The sequence below is a fragment of the Cryptotermes secundus genome, unplaced genomic scaffold (assembly GCF_002891405.2).
Source record: "Cryptotermes secundus unplaced genomic scaffold, Csec_1.0 scaffold400, whole genome shotgun sequence".
Lineage (NCBI taxonomy): Eukaryota > Metazoa > Arthropoda > Insecta > Blattodea > Kalotermitidae > Cryptotermes > Cryptotermes secundus.
The window spans coordinates 1568534-1591840 of record NW_019723908.1 but is presented as its reverse complement, the minus strand read 5'-3'; the positions used below and the strand labels follow the sequence as shown (position 1 = coordinate 1591840).

The window sequence follows — 23307 nt, the reverse complement described above, 5'->3', positions numbered from 1 at the left end:
CAGATAGAAGTTATAAAAGAAATCTTTCCCCGTTGAATTTTAAGAGACTTTTACACATAACACAGGGTGATTCACTCTCAGGGATCCCGGAACTGAAAATTATAAATAAAGCAATAATTTACCGACTAAAACAGAACTTGACGGGTACAGATGATTATATTAAGGAAGATGCTGAGATTGGTTTCCTTCTGCCTGGGGGGACGGGTTGATATGACGTTCCATATTCGCTTATGATGTAACCAGCATCGCAGAAAGAGTTACAGGAAACGCAGAAATAACCAAGATCCTGCGGGTGTTTTTCCTTTCAAACATTAGTAACNAACTGCTCTGAAGATGGAGGCGCTACGTTCCTCCGAAACGTCGGCCAAAACGAAGAATACACGGTGCCTAAACCCAGAAGACAACTTTCTTCATTAGTAACTTTTCTTAGAATGTTTCTTAAATACCCACGTTTCAGAGACATATGTTACTGTTCACTGTTGAACTCATCTTCTCAATCATCAAATTAATTCACTCAAGAAAGACAAAATGTGTTTTAGAGAGATATTATGTTCTTACAATAGAAGAACTAATAGACGCCATGTCACTGTGGGCCAGATGCAGTTACTGGAACAGGGAAAATGTACAAGGCGAAGGGAAAACCATAAATATGTGAATAAAACGTATTATTTTCAGTTTCCATTATTATTCCTCATTCTTTTTGTTTCTACAATACAAGGCACACACAAATATACAGTTACCAAATGTTGAGGTGAAGCGGCCCAGTATAACCAGGAACCTGGGAACGAGGCGAAAATGGCACAAAATATATTTAACATTAACACAATGACTGTTGTCAGTATCCCATGATGAAGGAAACACTTCACACAGACGAACTAGGTACACTTCAGTCTACACTGGGAGATCATTCACAGTTCAATTTATAAGTAAGCTTTTTTCCATACCACAACTTTATTTAAAATTCCTCACAGTTTTAGACTCCATAATCTCATCCCCAGTACCTCCTGCCCTACCCTATAAAATGAATTCTTCAGAGAAGAGGCTTGCACAGCCCAAGAAGGCAGATAATAAGAAACTAAGATGCTACGTTTTTAACCACACTTCGTGGCTTTCCAAGAGGTTTCACTCCACAGATACCGTTACAGTATGATATTTGGATGAGGAAGACGAATTGCTGTCATAACCGTAGCGGTGCTTTGGTAAGGTAATGGCGTATGGTCTAGAAGATACGTGGTTCGAAGACATGACTATATTTTTTGAAAACAAAAAATATAGAAATTTGTGCATGTAGGAAGCAAGTCATAGTATATGACGAAGGTGAAGGTAACAAATTTGTGTAGATCTGGTGGTACGTAGGTAAGACATTGGCGTAGTATTGGGAAGGTACCGGGTTCGAGACCACGGTGTTCTTTGTCAATAGAAATTGAAAATTGAATAAATAAATAAATGAGTATTTTCTGCAGCTATAAACCAAGACGTAGAATATGAAGAAACTCTCAGAAAGCATTAGCATAGATGTTCTGGTGGTCTAGAGATAAGGCGCTGGCGTTGTAAACAGAAGGTCCGTGGTTCGAGTCAAAAAGGATTTTTGTAATGAGATTTTTTATGATTTTCACATATTTTCGTTTTGTTACATTACTTCGTGAACTAAAATGTTAAATACAGTTGTGTACGTAGGTAAGAAAATAAGTAAGTTACAAATGGATATAGAACTTAAACAAATAAGAGTACTGATTTGAAAAAAGCTTTTATTTCTCAACGTAATCTCCCTTTACATTGAGGCACTTTTCCCATCGTATCACAAGCTCCTGAAAACCAGCAACATATAACATTTTGGGCTGCTGTCGGAAACAGGCGGTAACATTCCTTTCTACAGCTACATGGTCGGGAAAAATTTCAGTCGAAAGATGATGTTTAAGAGGGTCGAACAAATGGAAGTCGCTTGGGGAAAGGTCGGGGTTATACGGAGGATGCTCGAAGACTTCCTACATGAAAATTAGGAGCGTCTTATTTGTCTTGTTAGCAGTATGGGGACGCGCTAGACCACGGTGTCTTTAGTCAATATTAATTTAAAAGTGAATAAATGAAGAAATACGATTTTTCTTCAGCTATAAACCAAGTCGTCGAATATGAGGAGAATCTCAGATAGCGGTAGCATAGATGTTTTGGTGGTTTAGATGTAAGACACCGGGGTTGTAAACAGATGGTCCGTGGTTCGAGACCAAAAGAATTTTTGTATTGAGATTTTTTTATGATATTAACATATTTACGATTTGTTGCATTACTTCGGGAACTAAAATGTTAAGTACAGTTGTGTACGTAGGTAAGACAATAAGTACGTTAGAAATGTATATAGAACTTAAACAAATAAGAGTACTGATTTGAAGAAAACTTTTATTTCTCAACGTAATCTCCCTTTACATTGAGGCACTTGTCCCATCGTATCAGAAGCCCCTGAAAACCAGCAACACAAAATTCTTTGGGCTGCTGTCGGAACCAGGCGGTAACATTCCTTTCTACAGCTTCATCGACGGGAAAATATCCAGCCGAAAGATGATGTTTAAGAGGGTCGAACAAATGGAAGTCGCTTGGGGCGAGGTCGGAGTTATACGGAGGATGCTCGAGGATTTCCTACATGAAATTTCGCAGCGTCTTATTTGTCTTGTTGGCAGTATGGGGACGCGCTATACCACGGTGTCTTTTGTCAATATTAATTGAAAAGTGAATAAATAAATAAATACGATTTTTCTGCACCTATAAAACAAGTCGTACTGTATGAGGAGGATAGCAGAAAGGGGTAGCAAAGATGTTCTGGTGGACTAGAGGTAAGGCACCGGCGTTGTAAACAGAAGGTCCGTGGTTCGAAAACTCAAGGATTTTTGTAGTGAGATTTTTATGGAATTATATAGCGAGATGTAATATAAGAGGAATATTAAAGGTGGAAAAATTTCCGTGGCATTGGTGGTCTATTGGTAAAACACCGGCGTAGTGAAGAAGAGTTGGAAGGTTCGAGACCAAGTATAGTTTTGTGATTTAGAAAGCAAGTTTATTGATTTTTCTGGAATTATAACCGAAGATGTAGCTTAAGAGGAAGAGTTAATAAATTAAATTTCAGTGGTGCTGGTGGTCGAGGGGTAAGACATCAGCTTAGTGTTCAGAAGGTCCCGGGTTCAAACCCAGTAGGATTTTTGTGAAAAGAAAAATGAAAGAAATTAGGAGATACGGTAAAGAGAAGGAAAAGATAGAGGGAAGGACCGGGGTAAGGGATGATTTTTTGCTTTTTTTTTGCGGCCGCTCATTAAGACACCCAACCTAAGCGGGTTTTATTAAAATCCACATGGGATCAAAAAGAAAAAAAAAACTTTGGCCCACCATCCGCCCACCAACCACCCGCCCTTAGGGGGTGACTTTGACTTATTCATTTTAGACCATGTTCTATGAGCGAGAGTTAGCAAGAAAATGTAATATAACTGCAGCGCATTCTGTTGACTAAAACCTCATGGAAAGCCACGAAGTGTAGTTAAAATATATCATCTTAGTATCTTATTGGGCTGTGCAAACCGCTCCTCTGAAGAATTCATTTGATAAGGTACGGCAAGAAGTACTGAGAATGGAAGCGTGGGACCCCGCCCTCACCACCCTCATAATCATGCAGGAAGTTAATTTGTTGAGACAACGATAAATCTGCGAGAGTTAGAAGAAATTTGAAATAAAAGTATAGCGCCATCTGTTGAACATTACAACATCAGTTCAACAGATGGCGCTGCAGTTTTATTTCATATTTTCTTATCTCTCGCGGATTCAGTTTGTTCTCAAGTTATTAACTTTCAGCGTGACCCCAAGAGCGGTCGTGGGTACGTTCCCATGCTTCGCTATCTGTAGAATAATGTTCAACAGATAGCGCTTTTTATTATTTCATATGAATGTAAGTACTATGGAAGCGGTTCCATGCTGCGCCATCTTTGGAGTAATGTTCAACAGATGGCGCTACTTTTTTATTTCACATGAATATGAATACTATGGAAGCGTTGGACTCCATCCTCACCCGCTCTTGGGGTCACGCAGAAAGTTAATAACTTGAGACCAAGCGAATTCCGCGAGAGATAACAATTAAATATAAAATAACTGTAGCGTCATCTGTAGACTAAAACCTCATGGAAAGCCACGAAGTGATTAACTTTCTTCAGAGAAGCGGTTTGCACAGCCCAATAAGATACTAAGTTGCTACATTATAAATAAACTTCTTGGCATTCCATGAGCTTTTCGTCTCGAGTGTTCACTTCTTACTCCAGTAATGGCGCTTTCTCTGAAGAAAGTTAATCAATTGTGGAGTAATGTTAAAGTGATTAACTTTCTTCAGAGGAGCGGTTTGTACTGCCCAATAACATACTAAGATGCTGCATTTTGACTACACTCCATGGCTTTCCATGAGGTTTTAGTCGACAGCTGGCGCTACAGTTATTTTATATTTAATCGCTGAATTTGTTTTGTCTCAAGTTATTAACTTTCAGCGTGACCACACGAGCGGGTGATGATGGAGTCCAACGCTTCCATAGTATTCATATTCATATGTAATAAAAAAGTAGCGCCATCTGTTGAACATTACTCCAAAGATGGCGCAGCATGGAACCGCTTCCATAGTATTTATATTCATATGAAATAATAAAAAGCGCTATCTGTTGAACATTACTCTACAGATAGCGAAGCATGGGAACGTACCCACGACCGCTCTTGGGGTCACGCTGAAAGTTAATAACTTGAGAACAAACTGAATCCGCGAGAGATAAGAAAATATGAAATAAAACTGCAGCGCCATCTGTTGAACTGATGTTGTAATGTTCAACAGATGGCGCTATACTTTTATTTCAAATTTCTTCTAACTCTCGCAGATTTATCGTTGTCTCAACAAATTAACTTCCTGCATGATTATGAGGGTGGTGAGGGCGGGGTCCCACGCTTCCATTCTCAGTACTTCTTGCCGTACCTTATCAAATGAATTCTTCAGAGGAGCGGTTTGCACAGCCCAATAAGATACTAAGATGATATATTTTAACTACACTTCGTGGCTTTCCATGAGGTTTTAGTCAACAGAATGCGCTGCAGTTATATTACATTTTCTTGCTAACTCTCGCTCATAGAACATGGTCTAAAATGAATAAGTCAAAGTCACCCCCTAAGGGCGGGTGGTTGGTGGGCGGATGGTGGGCCAAAGTTTTTTTTTTCTTTTTGATCCCATGTGGATTTTAATAAAACCCGCTTAGGTTGGGTGTCTTAATGAGCGGCCGCAAAAAAAAAGCAAAAAATCATCCCTTACCCCGGTCCTTCCCTCTATCTTTCCCTTCTCTTTACCGTATCTCCTAATTTCTTTCATTTTTCTTTTCACAAAAATCCTACTGGGTTTGAACCCGGGACCTTCTGAACACTAAGCTGATGTCTTACCCCTCGACCACCAGCACCACTGAAATTTAATTTATTAACTCTTCCTCTTAAGCTACATCTTCGGTTATAATTCCAGAAAAATCAATAAACTTGCTTTCTAAATCACAAAACTATACTTGGTCTCGAACCTTCCAACTCTTCTTCACTACGCCGGTGTTTTACCAATAGACCACCAATGCCACGGAAATTTTTCCACCTTTAATATTCCTCTTATATTACATCTCGCTATATAATTCCATAAAAATCTCACTACAAAAATCCTTGAGTTTTCGAACCACGGACCTTCTGTTTACAACGCTGGTGCCTTACCTCTAGTCCACCAGAACATCTTTGCTACCCCTTTCTGCTATCCTCCTCATATTGTACGACTTGTTTTATAGCTGCAGAAAATCATATTTATTTATTTATTCACTTTTCAATTTCTACAGACAAAAGACACCGCGGTCTCAAACCCCGTACCTTCCCAGTACTACGCCAACGTCTTGCCCATATACCACCTTATGTATACAAATTTGTTACCTTCATCTTCTTAAAGCACTCTGGGAAAACCTACCCCAGCCCCTTTTTGTCCACCACAAACCCCACTTGACCAGACCTGGGATCGAACCAGGGCCGCCGCTTTGGGAAGCCATCTACTAACCGCTTGATTTCCAGAAAGTTTATTCACCTTCATTCAGCATTTAATATGCTTCCCCGCTGATGTGAAATGATCCTGTTCACAGCTTTATCTAATATAAATGTCATCGTGAAGTAAACGAAGGTGGGGAAGGAGCCACCGAGGCATGCTTGTTGGGTTGAAACCAAAAATATATAGGTAGTAATAAAGTTAATTTAATATTATATTTACTGTGAAAATGTATGCAGTTGATTGGTTTACACTGGCTATTTCATGAGTCTTCTTATTCATTTTTTTAAAATATATAGCAAATTAAATAAAGTCTGAGAACAGAAATGTTAGACATTTCATACAGCGCATGCGCGTATTTTAAGTTCGTAATTCCCCTTTAATATCTATGAATTATGATTTATATAAATTATGATAAAGTTGGAGCCGGGATACCTCAGTAGGTATAACGACTGCTTACGGTCTGTATAACGGAAGCAGTCGGATTTCGAGACCAGGTGAGGAAAGTTGTTTCTTCTCTAAGTGGTCTAGATCGCCTCTCAGGTCCACCCAACCTCCTTTACAATGTGTATCGGGGGCTCTTTCCTCGGGTGTAAAGCGACCAGGGCGTGAAACTAACCACTCACCTCCAACAAGAGCCGAAGTCAAGAAAATGTGGATCTATGTATCCAGTCCCCATACGCCTTCATGTCACAGTGCTCAATTAGTTAAGCACAAGGACAACTTTACTTTTTTCTTTTATGGTAATGAAGTTTCTTATATTCTAAATCAGCACTCATATTATTTAATAGTTATATTACAGCCTGAAGGTACTTCCCTTGCTACTCTTATCGTCTGTCTTTCCATTCCATCCTACCGAATTGTTGAGTGACGTGGCTTTAGTATTAAACTCTGAATCATATTTTGCGATTATAGCCACTTCTTTGCCATATGCCAATAAGCAACATTTGTATCTGCGCTTAGGTCCCAATGTGTTTCACTCAAAGCCTTTCATTATTCTAATTAGGTATGTTATAATACATCATACGTTATACACATGAAATAATATACATGCCTCAATCCCAGGTGCCTCGCCAAACTGGAGGGATCTGACTAATGAAGAGTGCAGGGGGAATAGTTACAATAATAAATAATACGTATTAGCTTCAGTCACAATCGTTGGAGATTTTATAACCCAAACATTTAGTTATAAAAGTCTTGCAGTAGTATGTGGTTATTTTATACTTAAAAATGTTAAGTACTATACAAGAAATTGCCACAATTTCTCATAGTTTTATATGACACAAGGGATTCATAGTCGTAACACAACTAAAAGGATTTTAACTCTAGTGGCCTGTTGAAGAATTTGTTATTTCACTGTGCACTGTGTGTAAAGGGTGTGTATTAGACAAAGACGCAGATGGAGAGGTCACTGAATTTCATTAAAAGTGAAATTTTGAAATATGTTTTCCGAATATGATTGTCAAGAGGACCGTTTACTGGTGTTTTGAATGAGGGTGATGTATGGTGGCTAATGTGGTGGGTTATGTTTTGTGGTGCAGCGAGATTTTATTACTAGCAGTACTGGTAGGTTGAGGGGCAGCGCAAAGTAAAAGTAAGAAATTCTTATTTCTATATTCTAACACCGATATATGGCAATGGCGTTTTTAAACATATTTTTCTTTATTTTTTATAAAAAAACACCAGTGTTAGCGGACGAACACATGCACACCGTCGTATACCACTGCTATATTCATCTGCAGATATAAATCGTCATGTTACTATTGTTGAGGAAATTAGAATTCCGTACCTATAAAACGACTTCCGCTACTTCCTCTTGTTCTGGATGTTGCAGAGAATATAATTGATCGTCGTGGCAAACGTAGACATGCTTAAAATTACCTCATTGATTCATTAGTTCTTAGGAAGATGTGTCAAGTCACTGCTTCCATTATGCAGGAATATACACATTTTAAAAATGGGAAGTGTTTTTTATATGTAACAATTTTAAAACAAATTTAACTGTCAAGTTTAACCACGCGAATTAAAAACTGTGCTATGTCCGCCCTTACGAATAATGACAACTGTTCTAGAGCTAGAATGAGTGGAGGGGGTATCGTGCAACATCAAGTCTTGGGGCATGGGACCACGCTCTTCACAAAAGAAGTTTGGGATTTACACGCACCAAGCTGTTTGTTATGAAATGCTAACACGTACAAAGATTCTTTCATTAAATTGTTGTATATAATAACGACCATTCATTATTAATATGAAGCTTCTTTATATAATATAATATATAATATTTATATTGTTTACGTTCTGCTGTAGTATTTTTCATGACAATATCCTTTTTTCCGTAGTTTCCACTTCATCAACGACATAAACTACTTTTCAAATTTTATTATTTCCCTCAAAAAGAGAAAAAAAATCACTCAGGAAAGGTCCCCCATACACGTGTATTCCATGGTTTTGTACACTTATCATAATTTACTGGATAAACACGATTTTTCTTTGAATATTAAATCACGAAATTGTAGTCTATTTTGTCTACATTTGAAAAGACAATAATGATAATAATAGTAGGCTAAAACTGAATCTCACCATCACACTCTCATGCAAGCAGTCTTTCTTTAATTATAATAATTTATGTATAATTATGTTATAATCGTTAAATTTCTTTATCACTCGAATTATCGACTACTTTCACACTCGGGGGAAATTAACTTAATAACACTTTTCCTTTCATTTCGGAAAAGCGAAATACCGCGGACTACCCGCGCCACAGCTACATCTACACAGAACTGAAATGAAAAGAATTCAGTTATCGAAGACGATTGTGATCATGAAAATGTTTTAAATAGTATTGTTAATCTGCTTCACTTCCTGATCTAATTCTTTCATAAACACCGACATTATCTTGCCCTTCTAACGCCTTATGGGAGACATTGTAGAACAGCATTATTCATAATAATTATATTAATAATATATATGTATGTAACAGCATTCATTCTTTTGTTTTGTTTTTGTTGAGAGCAATAATCACATGCATGGCGACAAGTGTTCATTTTGTCTATTTACCATACACAAACACGCAAGAACAATTCTATTCAATGGTCTTGAAGCCAGACCCAATATCTTCTCTTCAATGAAGGTGTAGTAAATAAATTAATCATAACACAAATCTGCAAAATCCTGTTGACAGAAACACGATATCCACGACATATAATATGATGGAGAATCTGTACAATAAAGAAAAAAAAAAGACGGATTCCTTCTTCTTCTTCATTGTCTTTCTCCTTTTATTTATCGGTGAATCTTCAATATACGCGTCGTCCCAGAAAAACTTAATTTTAGGACGGTCTCATGTAGTTCACTTTTGCGCCCACTGATTATCATTCTTCTTATAATTTAATCACGTCTTTAAAATGTTGTACATTTATTTTCATTTTTACGAAAATTAGTGTAAACGCTTCTCACTTCACACACACACATACACACACACACACGCACACACAAAAAGGACTCGACAAGATGGCCTCCGCGCGTGTCACTGAAATATCTACACCAGAGTTGTCGGTAGTTGTGATTCTCGTAGAGCTGTCGATGACTCGTTTTGTTCTTCTACTTGAGATCGTTGAACGGTTACACAATGCTCTGAGGCATTGCACACTAAGTGGCGCTAGTGAACAGCACTGAATTCTTGTAGTAGCCAGCCCGGGACTCTGAAATACACAAGAAGACATAAATAGAAGAGTGGAACAACTACCGTCGTTATTATATAGACCCATTTTTCACCCCAAAAGCGAAGCAACTACTCAGCTAACCATTATTTTAAACATTTCGATATCGTATGCAGTTGACGAAACCAGTTATTTTCACGGAATACTATCTGTCCTTCTGTCCTGGAAATTGTTGGTCTCCGAGTTCCTGCTCGGTATATCAGAGATTTTGCATTGTTCAATGTTAGCTCCTTATTTAAAAATTGTCCCTCTGCTAGATGCGCAGCAGCTGCTAATGTTGTCTGCAGAGATGTTGACGTGTTCGGAGCCAGGAATGTTCTACCCAAACAAATTTTAAATATAGTATAACTGTTAGTATTTTTATTATTTGCATGTCCAGTAAAACAAAATGAATTACGTATATTATTATTATCCTCAGAAAATTTATACTATTTATTTCTTAATTAAATATTTGTGTTTCATTCACCAAACAAATTTTAAATATAGTATAACTGTTAGTATTTTTATTATTTGCATGTCCAGTAAAACAAAATGAATTACGTATATTATTATTATCCTCAGAAAATTTATACTATTCATTTCTTAATTAAATATTTATGTTTCATTCCTCAATTCTTAATAACACTTAGTTTAATGATAATGAAATTATTATTACTGTCATAATTATCAGCAATTTGTTTGTTTACTTTTACTTTTACTTTTATTCATTATTATTTCTTCCAAGTACTTATCTGTAATTTGTATTTGACTTTTAATAAGTTTGTCTATAATGTAATTCATTCATCTGCACTGTGTGCACTGTGCTGTGTCTGTAATTGGCCTTGCGGCTGTTGACTCGGCACATTAATAATAAAGAATTTGATTGAAATACTGATACGTAAGCTTTACACAGCTTATCAAGATATGCACCCCTTTAGTGTAACCCAAAAGTCTCTCACAAGAGGTCGCTAATTGACCGCATCTTGAGAAAGTTGAATCCAATCCGCAACTTAAGAGAGTGCTCCTCAAAGATATATTTTAATATTCTCTTTCCTTTAATATCAAGGTCTTCCTAGTTTTATCTTATCGAGGTTTTCTGACAACCTTTTTATACGGCTTTCTCATATCCGCAAATAAGTGATACTGGCCCCCCTCCATGACTTAATCGATCGTATAATATTAAAAATATAACAAAATTAAAATATTTATGAAAAACACTGCCAAATCTAAACTGCGTTCATAAAGTTATTGAAAGGAAATTAAAATCTGAAAATGCTTGCTACCACACAATTAGGAATATTTTATCTTTCAGTGCGCTGTCTGAAAGTGAAGGGATTAAAATACACAGAAATATAACTTTGGTGTCTGAGAACAGAATATTTGGAACTAAGGAGAATTAAACAACGGAAAGGGTAAGTAAATTTCATAGCGAAATGCTTGATAATGCGTACTCATCAGGAAATATTATCAGGAGGGTCAAATTGAGGAGGATGGGATGAGCAGGAGATGTATCATGTACATAGAAATGCATACAAAATTTTGATCCGGATACCTGAAGGAAATTCCTGGAAGACCTAATCGTAGGTGAGAGGATAACGTTAACTAGACTTTTAGGAAGTAAAGTGATGAGGTGTGGACTGGATTTGATCTGGCCAAATATACGAACTAGTGACCTGATCTTATGAACACGGTAATGAAATTTTGTGTTCAATAAATTGTAGATAATTTCCCCAGTACCTGAACAATTCCTCGTGTACAGCTTCCTCCGTCCTCCTGTTGCTTGCATTTTCAGAGATCTGAACATTCACATCAGCTTTTCGTTTCTAAACTCCCTAATATCAGTTCCTTCTTTACGATAAGAATATAAGAAAGTACGACGAAATAATTTATGCTGCAATTGCTAAGGACAGAATTAGCTAAAATGGTAGCATCGGCACTGCTGATAATCCCAGCCAATTTGGAAATTTTATCTGTAATATATTGAACTGACTTGTATAGGGGCAACAATTTCGACTTGCATTTAGAAGGTATGATGTTCTGTTTTGTACCAGTAAAATGGTTATCTTGACAGGNTTTGACACTTAGGAAAATTCAGTCTTAGGGTACTGAAACACGATATGTTACCATCTAGGTGTGTCTAATTTATTTTCATATGAGGAAATTGCAATTTATATCTTGAAGAAAGCAGTCTTCTGGGATTTGGCACCGTGTATATGTGGTGTTAACCGACGTTTCGGAGGAACGTATCGCCCCCATCTTCAGGGTTGAAGAAGTATAAGTAAATCTGCAAGCGACAACACCGTGAGACACGGTCAAGCAGACTGTATACTTATACTTCTTCAACCCTGAAGATGGGGGCGATACGTTCCTCCGAAACGTCGGTTAACACCACATATACACGGTGCCAAATCCCAGAAGACTGCTTTCTTCAAGATATAAATTGCAATTTCCTCATATGAAAATAAATTAGACACACCTAGATGGTAACATATCGTGTTTCAGTACCCTAAGACTGAATTTTCCTAAGTGTCAAACTTAGACCTGCAGTAAATGAATGTCGAGACAAAGCAGCATCCAAAGTGCTCAACTGTAAAGATATGAATCTTGATAATTAATAGGATTCAGTTTCTAGTCCCTATATAGAAGCCCTAATAATTTTCATTCTAATCACGAGATATTTCACTTAGATACACGAAGTTTCTAGCCTGATTTGTTTAATGTTTAAGAAGTTCCTTGAGAAAAGAACTATCTGTCATCTCTCAGTAATTAAAAGTGACTACTTCTGGGTTCTCAATAATAGATATTTAACAATACCATGGACATATACAAAGAGAAGAAAATTTCTTTGCAGGTTTCTAAGAAAAATATGTTAAAGAGATTTATTCATACATTACATTAGCATTTAAATTTAATAAAAAAATAAAATTATTTATGTGATAAGAAGGAAATGTAGCAAAAGAAGAAAATTATATATAAATTACCATGTAAATAAATTAACAAAATATCCAGGATAATTTCATTTCTTACTGCGGACGTACACCAGCAAAAAAATATAACTTTATATTTAACAGTGGAATTATCCTACCAGAAGACGATTTAGTGTTTATGCCATTCCATAGAAGAATACTAAGATGTTTATTGGCCGCGCCATAGCTCATGCGGTTAGTCTCTGGCTTCCCAGCGCGGCGGCCCAGGTTCGATCCCGTGTCTGGTCAAGTGGGATTTGTGGTGGCTAAAGTGGCGCTGGGGCAGGTTTCCTCCGAGTACTTCGGTTTCCCCTGCCAATCTTCATTCCACCAATTACTCCACAATCACCCTCACCTATCATCTGGGGCTGGTACAATAGGCCAGAAGTGGCCGCAGTACAAGGGACTTAGTCCCACCCCACTAGCAATAAAAAAAAAGATGTTTATTTCTTTCCATGGAAGCTTACTGACATATTTATTCAATCTTTGCCATTGAAGTATGTGTTCCCATATGAAAATGAGCATAGTAGTGATTAATAAAATCGTTTCACTGAAGAAGAGTGCTCTTTGAGAAGCTAACAGTTGCTCAGCTAATGAAAAAGTATCATTATCATGTTTACAGGATTCAGTAAATGGCCTCAAGAGATGTTAAAATAAAAAAGAATAAATTAAAAACTAATCTATAAATAAAAATAAACAAATGAAGAGGAAACAAGAAGTTGCGCATCCAGATGAACTTGGTTCATAACCACACCATCTAAATCTAGATCTGCCTGCAGATTGAAGTGGTATATGTACTTCTAACATCTACCATACGCCCTGCACACTTCCTCCATCTCATCATCTTTAATGTGATCGCCCTAGTAACATTTCATGTTGCTATGATCCATAAAGTTCATAATTATGTCATCTTCCCCAAATAGCTGTTACTGTAGCAGAAACAAAATATATCTACAATCTGAAATCGCCACACATAAGCCACTCTTGTATCCATTCCTCGAGAAAGAAAAACAATGAAATTAGAAAGCGCGATGAGGTGGCACTTTTCATAGTGTGAAGGATAAATTTGCATCAGTTCGACGCCCGGCCAATCCACCCTGTCAATCGAATGTCCTTGTAAACAGGCAAGGCCAAACATAATGCAGGCCCCAACAGATAACACACAATTGGGACTGTCTGCAGGGGGACAGAGATAGGCACCCCTCTGTCTCTGTTTTCGATATTAAATTAAGGGGACAAGGTTCTGTCAGAAACATGGGGCGATTTTTGAGTCTTGGAATGATTGATAGTGAGGAAGTGAGACAGAGAGAGAGACAGAGGGACGGAGAAGAGACGAGAGTGGAGGTTCGTCCAATGATTGATGAAGATCGGCCGGTCGGCCCCACATACAGACAACAAAAAAACAAAACAACAACTATTAAAACCGTATGTTGACGGACGGAAGAAACGACGAAGACTTCTTCGTGAGATTTCAGTGTAATAATATCGGCCCTCACTTGTAAGAGAAATCTCTACATCAGGATCTGAGTTTTAGAAAGCGGTGCAATTTCATCGTATAACCCAAAACTTTACTACAGCCTTCGTCCTTCTCTTTCTACCAGTTTCGTAATTAAAGCCAAAGCATCAAGTCATTATACCCTGAACTGAAGTATTGTTTTCCTTGTTCGCAGCGGTATGGAGGGTATGGGTGTGGGGGTAGGGGGGATCAACCCGGGAACTTCTTATGCGAGTACAATGCCTGCTTTAAGGTTAATATCCGAATTTTACTGAACTTTGTACCAAAAGCATATACATAGTCACATAAATTACATTATTATTAAATTTAATAACTGGTAAATGAAATAACCCGTTATTACACACACCCAGTTTTAAAGTTGAGTTTAGTAATTGTTCTGTCACGAAAATACTCATCAGACAATCCTGAGTTCAGAAATTTGCGAGAGTATGTGAGAATTAGCCGGTCAAGGTAGCCGAGCGGTCTAAGGCATGTACTGTCTTCGCTTGCTCGGAAGCCGGGATCGTGGGTTTCGAATCCCACTCAGGGCATGGATGTTTAGTTTGTGTGTGTGCGTTTTTCTGTGTTTGTGTACAGGTAGAGGCCTTGCGACGAGCTGATCACCCGCTCAAGGAGTCCTACCGAATGTGTAAGATCTAGAAAAATCGAAGTGAACGGAGAAGTTCATGGAGGTAGGCCTAGGCCCACTGGGGCTGTAGTGCCAAGGAAAAAAAATGTGAGAATTAACAGGAAGAATCCGAGAAAATCCACTTAGCGTTGCACAACGAAGTTGACACAACAGAGTGAAGTGTATTATAAACTGTTCGACGTTCCTTATATTTAAACGAATAAAACTGAATTCGTATATTTTTCAATATAAAATATGGCGGCTTGTATTTTGATATCAGTAGTCAATACAGTAATCTATATACTTACTTACTTACTCATGCAGCTGAGACCTTCTGGAGGAGCCGCCAATTCTGCAGCTACTCAAGAATTTCCCAGCATTTTATGGAACCCGAAGGTTCATCACCGTGTTCACAAGAACCCTCCACTGGTCCCTATCGTGAGCCAGATCTATCCAATCCATACCATCCCATCCTATCTCTCTAAGATCCATTCTAATATTGTCCACCCACCTACATCTTGGTTTTCCCTGTGGTCTCCTTCCTTCTGGCTTTCCCACCAATATCCTATACGCACTCCACAGTAATCTATATACATAGGGAAACTTGAGATATCTCATACTGGTGGCTGCTAGTATATTGAATATGAAATTCGCCAACAGCCTACAAGAGGGTTTCCTCCAGTTTGGAGGTTTCGACTGGTTAAAGATCGCAAATCACAAAAATTCACTTGTTACAAAACGTTACATTGACTTCCTGCTTTGTTCGGTTTCCTAATATTGATTAACTATGGTCAAATATTAGGCCGATCCATAGCTCAAGCGGTTAGTCGCTGGCTTCCAACCGCGGCGGCCCGGGTTCGATCCCTGGCCTGGTCAAGTACGAATTGTGGTGGAAAAAGTGGTGCTGGGACAGTTCTTCTCCGAGTACTTCGGTTTCCCCGCCAATCTTCATTCCACCAAATTCTACATCATCATAATCATTCGGGGCAGGCTACAATAGGCCAATCAGTGGCCGCCGTGCCGAGTGGACCCATTTGAACTCCACCCCCCACTAAGCGAATTAAAAAAAAAGGTCAAATATTGGATAAAACTTCACAATGAGGAGTTACAACAGGGATTAATAAGACGATCAATTAAACTGCGATGAAATGAAAGACGTAAGTCGCACGTATGGGAGAAACAATAAACGCTTATAAAATCTAAGCAGCGTGTCCTGCTCGGCTTTTCATTCAAGGAATTCTGTCCCAGAAGATAATATTCTTCAGAACCACCGCAGTGACAACTTGAAAACCTACATATCCCTTCAAATATGAGCCGGATATTACAACTGCTGTATTTCAAATAGCAGTCGTATACTAACATAGATGTCCTTTACATCTGCAGGTACCTATGCGGAAATCGGGTAGAGGCGACATTCTGAGTGCCTGCCTCAGCCGAATACTAGCATCAAGCTGCTGCAATAAAACATCTGAAATAAGAGACATAGCTCTAAACAAGCGGACGATGCATAATATAAGGTAGAATAAGATTTTACAAAAGTAATGAGAAAAATTTTAATAGAAAATTTTAATGAATTTTAATTAATTATTTTTATTTCATTTTTAAGTGGACTGAAGCGCGTGGTTTTAGCTCATATCACAGCAGTGTAGCGGTTTCGATACAGTGAGACACCTGAAGATGGCCGTTTATGGCCTAAACATGTTGTGTTAAGTGTTAAATGGTGAAATTTGAGGAACTGCATTATTGACGGACTGTGATATACATAGACGTTAATTAGCATACACATTAAATATGTTCTTAAAGAGGATGTTTTCTCTTCGGCCTGTATTCAGAAGATCTTAGACGTGGACTACTTTGACCAAGGAGTTTAGTGTGTTACCTTAATCCCTCCAAATAAACTGCAGGAAATTATCTTAAACCTGGCCATGACCACTTCCTTCCACATCCTTATTCACGAATTATTTACTATCGACAAATAATCCGACGCTGTATAACACCAGTTACTGGCAATGTAGTGAAATAAATAAATATTTCTAGGGTTTCAATAAGTGGTCGACTAATATCACGAATAGTTTTTTGTAGGAAATGTTACCACAGTGACATCGGATGATGCTGATGATAGTAATATTAAATTAAACTATTTACTTGTGTGCTTAAAGGAGCCGGGATAGCGCAGTCGGTACCGCGACTGGCTACCGACTGGAAGACAGAGGAGTCGGAGTTCCAGTCCCGGTAGGGTCAAGAATTTTCTCTTCTCTACATCGTCCATACGAGCTCTGGGGCCCACCCACCCTCCAATAGTGTACCGGGGGCTCTTTTTCAGGGGTTAAAGTGGCAGGGGCGTGAAGCTGATCACTCACCTCCAGCTAGTTCCGAGGTCTGAAAATGTGGACCTATACATCCACTCCCTCATACGCCTTCATGGTGTAGTGCTTAATTAGTTAAGCTTAGGGATAACTTTNAAGATGGGGGCGATACGTTCCTCCGAAACGTCGGTTAACACCACATATACACGGCGCCAAATCCCAGAAGACTGCTTTCTTCATAGTCACCGCCGTGAAAGCCTCAAATCTTACAACTTTATTTATGTGTTTACTCAACAGCCCAAATGCAAATTTAAATTAAGCACTAGAAAAGAGACAAAAGAACAAATATATATGCAAAAACAAAAACAAAACAAGGAAACGTGTATCATTTAGAGAGTAGCAAATTAATTAGTTCAATCATGCCAACCATGATTCAACGAGAAGGAATATAATGTAATAATAATAATAATATTAAACTTGTCATCGCAATATACGTACTCCTTTATACATAAATATAAAATGCTTCCCTTCCCTTTCAAAGCATGGAATTCTCATTGAACGCTGCTTGCAAGATGCGGCCCAACATTTCAGGCAGTTCGTAAAGGGCGAGAGAGGTCCATTAAATTGTAATAACTAAGCACGCAAGCAGATGAGTAATTATGACATGGATTCAACAGGCAGCATCGGCCGGCAAGCACTTGGGACTGTGACAGGCCTAATGGGGAAATACACACAAGTTTCAATTGACTTGTCGAGTGCCTAAGTTTGAAGAACCTCTTCACTTGTTTTATAATACGTGACTGCTGGAAAAAAAGAGTTTCGCTAGACAAGTTTTCTTTGAAGTGGATAAACTCTGTCCTGTGTTAGTATGTATTTGCGTGATACCCTCACTAACATAGTAAAACGAATATACAGGGTGATCTCATGTATAGTCTAACAATTCGTAAGTCTCATAATTAATTTATTCATTTAAAATACAAGGTAGTTAAAATATCACCGGGACTAATTTTTTAACCCATAATTGCCAAGCACTTACTTGTAATAATGCTTATATACATTTCAGAAATTTATTTGTGAACTCTCTGCTGCACCAGGCACTTAACATACTCTGACGGATATCGGATGTTGGTGTTAGTTCCTTCTATTGTTGTGAAAGTTAGTCGGCTGGAAATTTAATTTCGGTGGAGATCCTGTTCACACCTTTTCAAAAGATTGTTTGTAAATAATTGAGAAATACAAGGACACAATATGAAAGATGTGCATATTGGAAGGGATTTGTTAATAAACTGATACTGTGCAGTTCCTAAATTTAAATATCATACCAGTAATCCAACAGAGTTATTCAAATTTCGGGTTAAATTCAGTTTTAATAAGGGGGTTTTCGTCACTTTATTTTCAGTCGAATTTTTAAGCCTAATATATAAACGACAAATATCCAGGCTTGAAGCATGTTTGGTGTTACCGTAGCAACTGCGTTCCTTATGCGGGTTTTTAAGCGTTGAAGGTCTTTGATCTTAAACCTGGTAGACAATGTTCTTCACATAACACCACAAGAAAAAATCCACTGGCGTTAAATCTGGCGACCTAGGAGACCAAGCGATTGATCCATCTCTGCCAATTCATATCCCAGCCATCTCTCTGTTCAGGTGATACCTAACATGGTGGGAAAAATATGGAGGCGTATGCTCGTAAGCCGGGTATGAAAAAAAACGTACAGGGTTTTCCTTTCCAATGACATAAACCGGATTCGTGTATGACAATCAGTTTCCGAGATATATATCTTTTATTTTGGATAAATTTCATCCGGACACCCTATATATATATTTCAGCACCTTCGAGACAATTCTATGAAGATTCATCAACGTCACCACAGAAGCTCCTTAATATGAACGAAACTCATTATTTTTTGACAACTTTGCTAAATAAACGTAAACATTTGTAGGCTTCATCATTAACTGTATTGCTCACCTTGCAGGGGCGATTTGACGTCCCGTTCGGCCTGTTGTTGTTGTTGTTGTTGTTGCTGTTGCTGCCTCGATTTCCTCTCCAGCTCCAGCTCCTGGGCTAGTGACTCTGCAACACGCAAAGCACACACTGTGTTACACTACATTAACACCAGGAGGGGTGGTGCGATTATGTTCTGGAGTGGGCAATAAAGCACACGGATGAAAACAAATGTGCCAGCGATGCCATAATTCACAACCCCAATAACGAACAAAATAAAATATAGAGCCCATGACAATACTCCTGGCTTTAGAACAAAATCAGAAGGCTGTCAATCCGGTAGACAAGAACTGTAATGTTTGCGACTTGTATCCGGGAGGGGAGACCGCCTCTATGGTCTAGTGATCAGAGTTTCTGCCAACAGATTCAGAGGTCCCGGGTTCAATTCCCAGCACTACCAGATTTTCTGAGAAGGTCTGGAACGGGGTCCGCTCAGCCCCATGACGATACTTGAGGAGCTATTTCAAGGAAATAGCGTCTCTGGTCTAGAAAACCGAGATTAACCGCCGTGAGGATCCACTGTGCTGACTACTTAACACCCTCTATCAACTAAAGTTGGTTCTAATTTCGCCGAGAAGCGGCGGTCGCTCGGTCGGTATGGTTTGCTTGCGGACTACACGCCAGGGAGTTTGTTTTGTTTGTTTGTTTGTTTGTTCAGTAGGGAAAAAATTCAAATATTGACCGGGACGCCGACTATCATGGTTTAGGATTTCCGTGGATTTTCTCAGTCCCTCAAGCAAATGTTCGGACATTACCTCAAATTAGGCCCTAATCGCTCGTTTTCACTGATTATCCTACCCTTCGACAGTTTGCCTATATACATCAGCTTCTGACAATGTCCCTATATAGACCATAAATAAATAAAGAGATTTAAAGGCTATTAATCCTGTTAGGTTGCAACAAACGAGGTGTAAATTATTTTACGAGTATTTAGGTATCAAAACTGACGACCTGACTTATTTGACTGTCATGTTTTTAATATCTTTGTTCTTGATATGTTGCCGAAACTCGGGTAATTTTATCTAATTTAATATTTAAATATGTCCTTCGATCATAACAAATGTACTCTTATACCTTTAATAAGCAAAAGAATCAAATTATCAATAAATCAGTTAATTAAAATATTTTCAAGGTCCTTTAGAGCGAAACATGTAGCGCAAAAATATTGTAATAAAATAAACTTATTTCTTGACACTTAAAATATTTCAGTTATTTACATGTTAGTGACATACACAACACGGTACCAAACATGTGAATGAAAAAGATCAAAATTGTTGCTGGATTTATTTAAGATTACTTACAAACGTTTCACTTTTTCTAATGATGTTTTATAGTGTTATTTAGAGTCAGTGAGGAGAGGAATATCCTACATGAAATAAGAGAACGGAAGGCTAATTGGATTGGTCATGTTTTACGCGGTAACTGCCTTCTAAAAGAAGTTATTGAAGGAAAGATAGAGGGGCGGATAGAAGTGACCAGAAGACGAGGAAGAAGACGTAAGAAGATGCTGGATGACCTTGAGGACAGAAGAGGATATTCTCATTTGAAGGAGAAAGCTGTAGATCGCATCAAGTGGAGGAATTGTTTTGGAAGAGACTGTGGACCTGTCGTCTCGACAGATTACTGATGAATGAATGATGAATTCCTAATTATGCGCTATTTCTTAAACTGTAGTGTGGAATGTGTCTGTGAGTACGTAATCTTGTTTCAAAGTTGAGCAGTTATGTTGTATATGTAGGTCGTTGGCTTTCCGTATGACGTAGTTGTGTGTGGTTTTCATGGATGGCGGTTGGAATTAAATAAAGCGGTTTAAACGTCTAGAAACGATACATAAAGTTGTGTAAAGAGGGATCACAGCTTGCAGCTAACCACCTGAGAGTGTGGCAGAGCGGGTAGTTGTCAGAACGGAATCTGAGCTAACTTTATGCTGTCAAACAATTAGTCATGTGTTTTATTCAGATTTCATTGTTCCGGCAACGAACATAACTCTGTATTCTTGGTACAGACGGTAGTGTCTTTAAGTGATTATATCACTTCCTTATATTCCGGTGTTAACACATCAGTCGGCAGACCATGAAGAAGGCGCAGATACAACTAGCTAAGTGATAAGTAACAGCTCCATCTAACGGCTCCCAAAAGCACATATTTCTCTGCTTGAAAATTTAGAAAGAGCTAGTTGTAATGAGAAAAATTAGTTTCATGTAGCTGTTGTCATATGTTGCTTCATAACTTGTATTTTTCTCCAAATAAAATTAGAAAGATCAAGACAAAGAGAATGAGGTGGGAAGGGCATGTAGCACGAATGGGGGAGAAGAAATTTGCATATAGGATATTAGTGGGAAAGAGACCACTGGGAAGACCAAGGCGTAGGTGGGTGGACAATATTATGCTGGATCTCAGAGAGCTAGAATGGGTTGGTATGAATTGGATTGATCTGACTCAGGATAGGGACCAGTGGAGGGCACTTGTGAACACGGTAATGAACCTTTGGGTTCCATAAAATGCTGAGAAATTCTTGAGTAGCTGCAGATTTGGCTTCTCCTCAAGAAGGCCTCAGCTCCATAAGTAAGTAAGTAAGTAAGTAAGTTGTCATGTGTTAGCTAGCCTTCCTTACATGTGACATCTGTGATACAGTCAGCCTCTAGGAGGGAAGTTTCAGGCTACCAGAGCTGTCAGGCAGTAAAATGAGGTCGTGGGTCCCGTGGGACTCGAAACCAAGATTCACTGTGCTGGCGAGGTCCAGCAGTAATTTAGCAGTTAGTCAGTCAGCCAGCCTCTAGAATGTCTAGAATTTATGTGTGATTGAACAAAGGTTCTCACCATAATAATGAATATATGTATGACTCTACAGTCTTTTTATTGGACATTGGCCACTTTTTCAGTTTCTAAATCGTATACACAGTCTTTGGACGGGGGATCAGCCCGTAGCAAGGCCGCTACCTGCACACAGAACAACGCAAACACAAATAAACGCACACAGACATCCATGCTTTGAATGGAATTCGAACCCACGATCCCAGCGTCCGAGCTTGTGGAGGCAGTTCATGCCTTAGACTGCGCTACCTCTGTGATCGGCCATAATGATGAATGTAAATCCATAATTCATCATCATCATCAGTAATCTGTCAGACGACAGGTCCACAGTCTCTTCCAAAACAGTTTCTCCACTTAATGCGATCTTCTGTTTTTGGAAAGAGACTATCCAGGAAAAGTGATAATGTGGTAGTTTTTCCATTTGCTTTCCACATCGCAGTACAACAGCCGTTCAAACCACTCTGGTCACGCCTGCTGCTATACGAACCTGAACCATCTCGAGCATCATTTGCTCGAAGAATTATTAGACGAAGAATTATTCGACATTTGCAACAAAACATTTTATTTCGTGGTATAATTTGCCGTGCCTAAGTACTAAGGCGAAACTAGTTGAAAGAACAGAACATAGAGAGACTCTAGGCTAAATACGGGGACAAGGTGTTAATTGCTTTAGTACAGACACAATGCGATATTACGGAGACAGAGCTGGACCGTGTAATTCATCTTGAAATTACAACACAATTCAACCTCACGAGCAGCTTATCCTCACAGAACCACAAAGTGTTTTGTAGTCTCTCTCCAACAACCTCCCCCCCCCACTTCCCCGAGCACTCCTTCTTACCTCATTCGTACCTCGACCTGCCGAATCAAATCTCCTCGGTTCGACAGTTGTAATCAGCTCTTGGTATAGTTCGGAAAAACAGGAAATGGTGGAAAAAGAATATTTCAAATAAGATTCTGCTTCATATTATAATCCTTGGAGGAGGCTCATTCCTTTTTAAGACATCCCCTTGTGACGAAGATAATGTTTACTTGCCACAGCTCAGGCGCTTATTAGCCGGCTTCCGATTGCGGTGGCCCTAGTTCGAGTCTAGGTCAGGTCAAGTGGGATTTGTGGTGGACAAAGTGGCACTGGGGCTGGTTTTCTCCGAAAACTTCGGTTTCCCTTGCCAATCTTCATTCCACCAATTGCTCCACACTCATCATCTGTCTTCCGGGGCTGGTAGAATAGGCCGGTTAGTGGCTGTCGTACCAAGTGGACTCAGTCTCACCCCAGCACAAAAAAAAATACTTTCCGCCGATGTCAATGATAGTAACTTTGTAATTATATCA

General features: G+C 38.7%; 1 protein-coding gene across 4 annotated transcripts in view; it reads right to left on the bottom strand.

Moving 5' to 3' along the window:
- Positions 1 to 6741: 6741 nt before the first annotated feature.
- The window catches only part of LOC111862086 (dachshund homolog 2), a 735944-nt gene continuing 719378 nt past the window's right edge, over positions 6742 to 23307 (bottom strand). For all 4 annotated transcript variants that reach the window (XM_033750542.1, XM_033750541.1, XM_023847179.2 and 1 more), the window contains 2 exons: positions 19126 to 19230; positions 6742 to 9765 (listed from right to left, as the gene is read on the bottom strand). In XM_033750542.1, the coding sequence (XP_033606433.1) occupies positions 9713 to 9765; positions 19126 to 19230 (158 nt within the window). In that variant the 3' untranslated portion in view covers positions 6742 to 9712. The remainder of the gene's footprint in view (positions 9766 to 19125; positions 19231 to 23307) is intronic.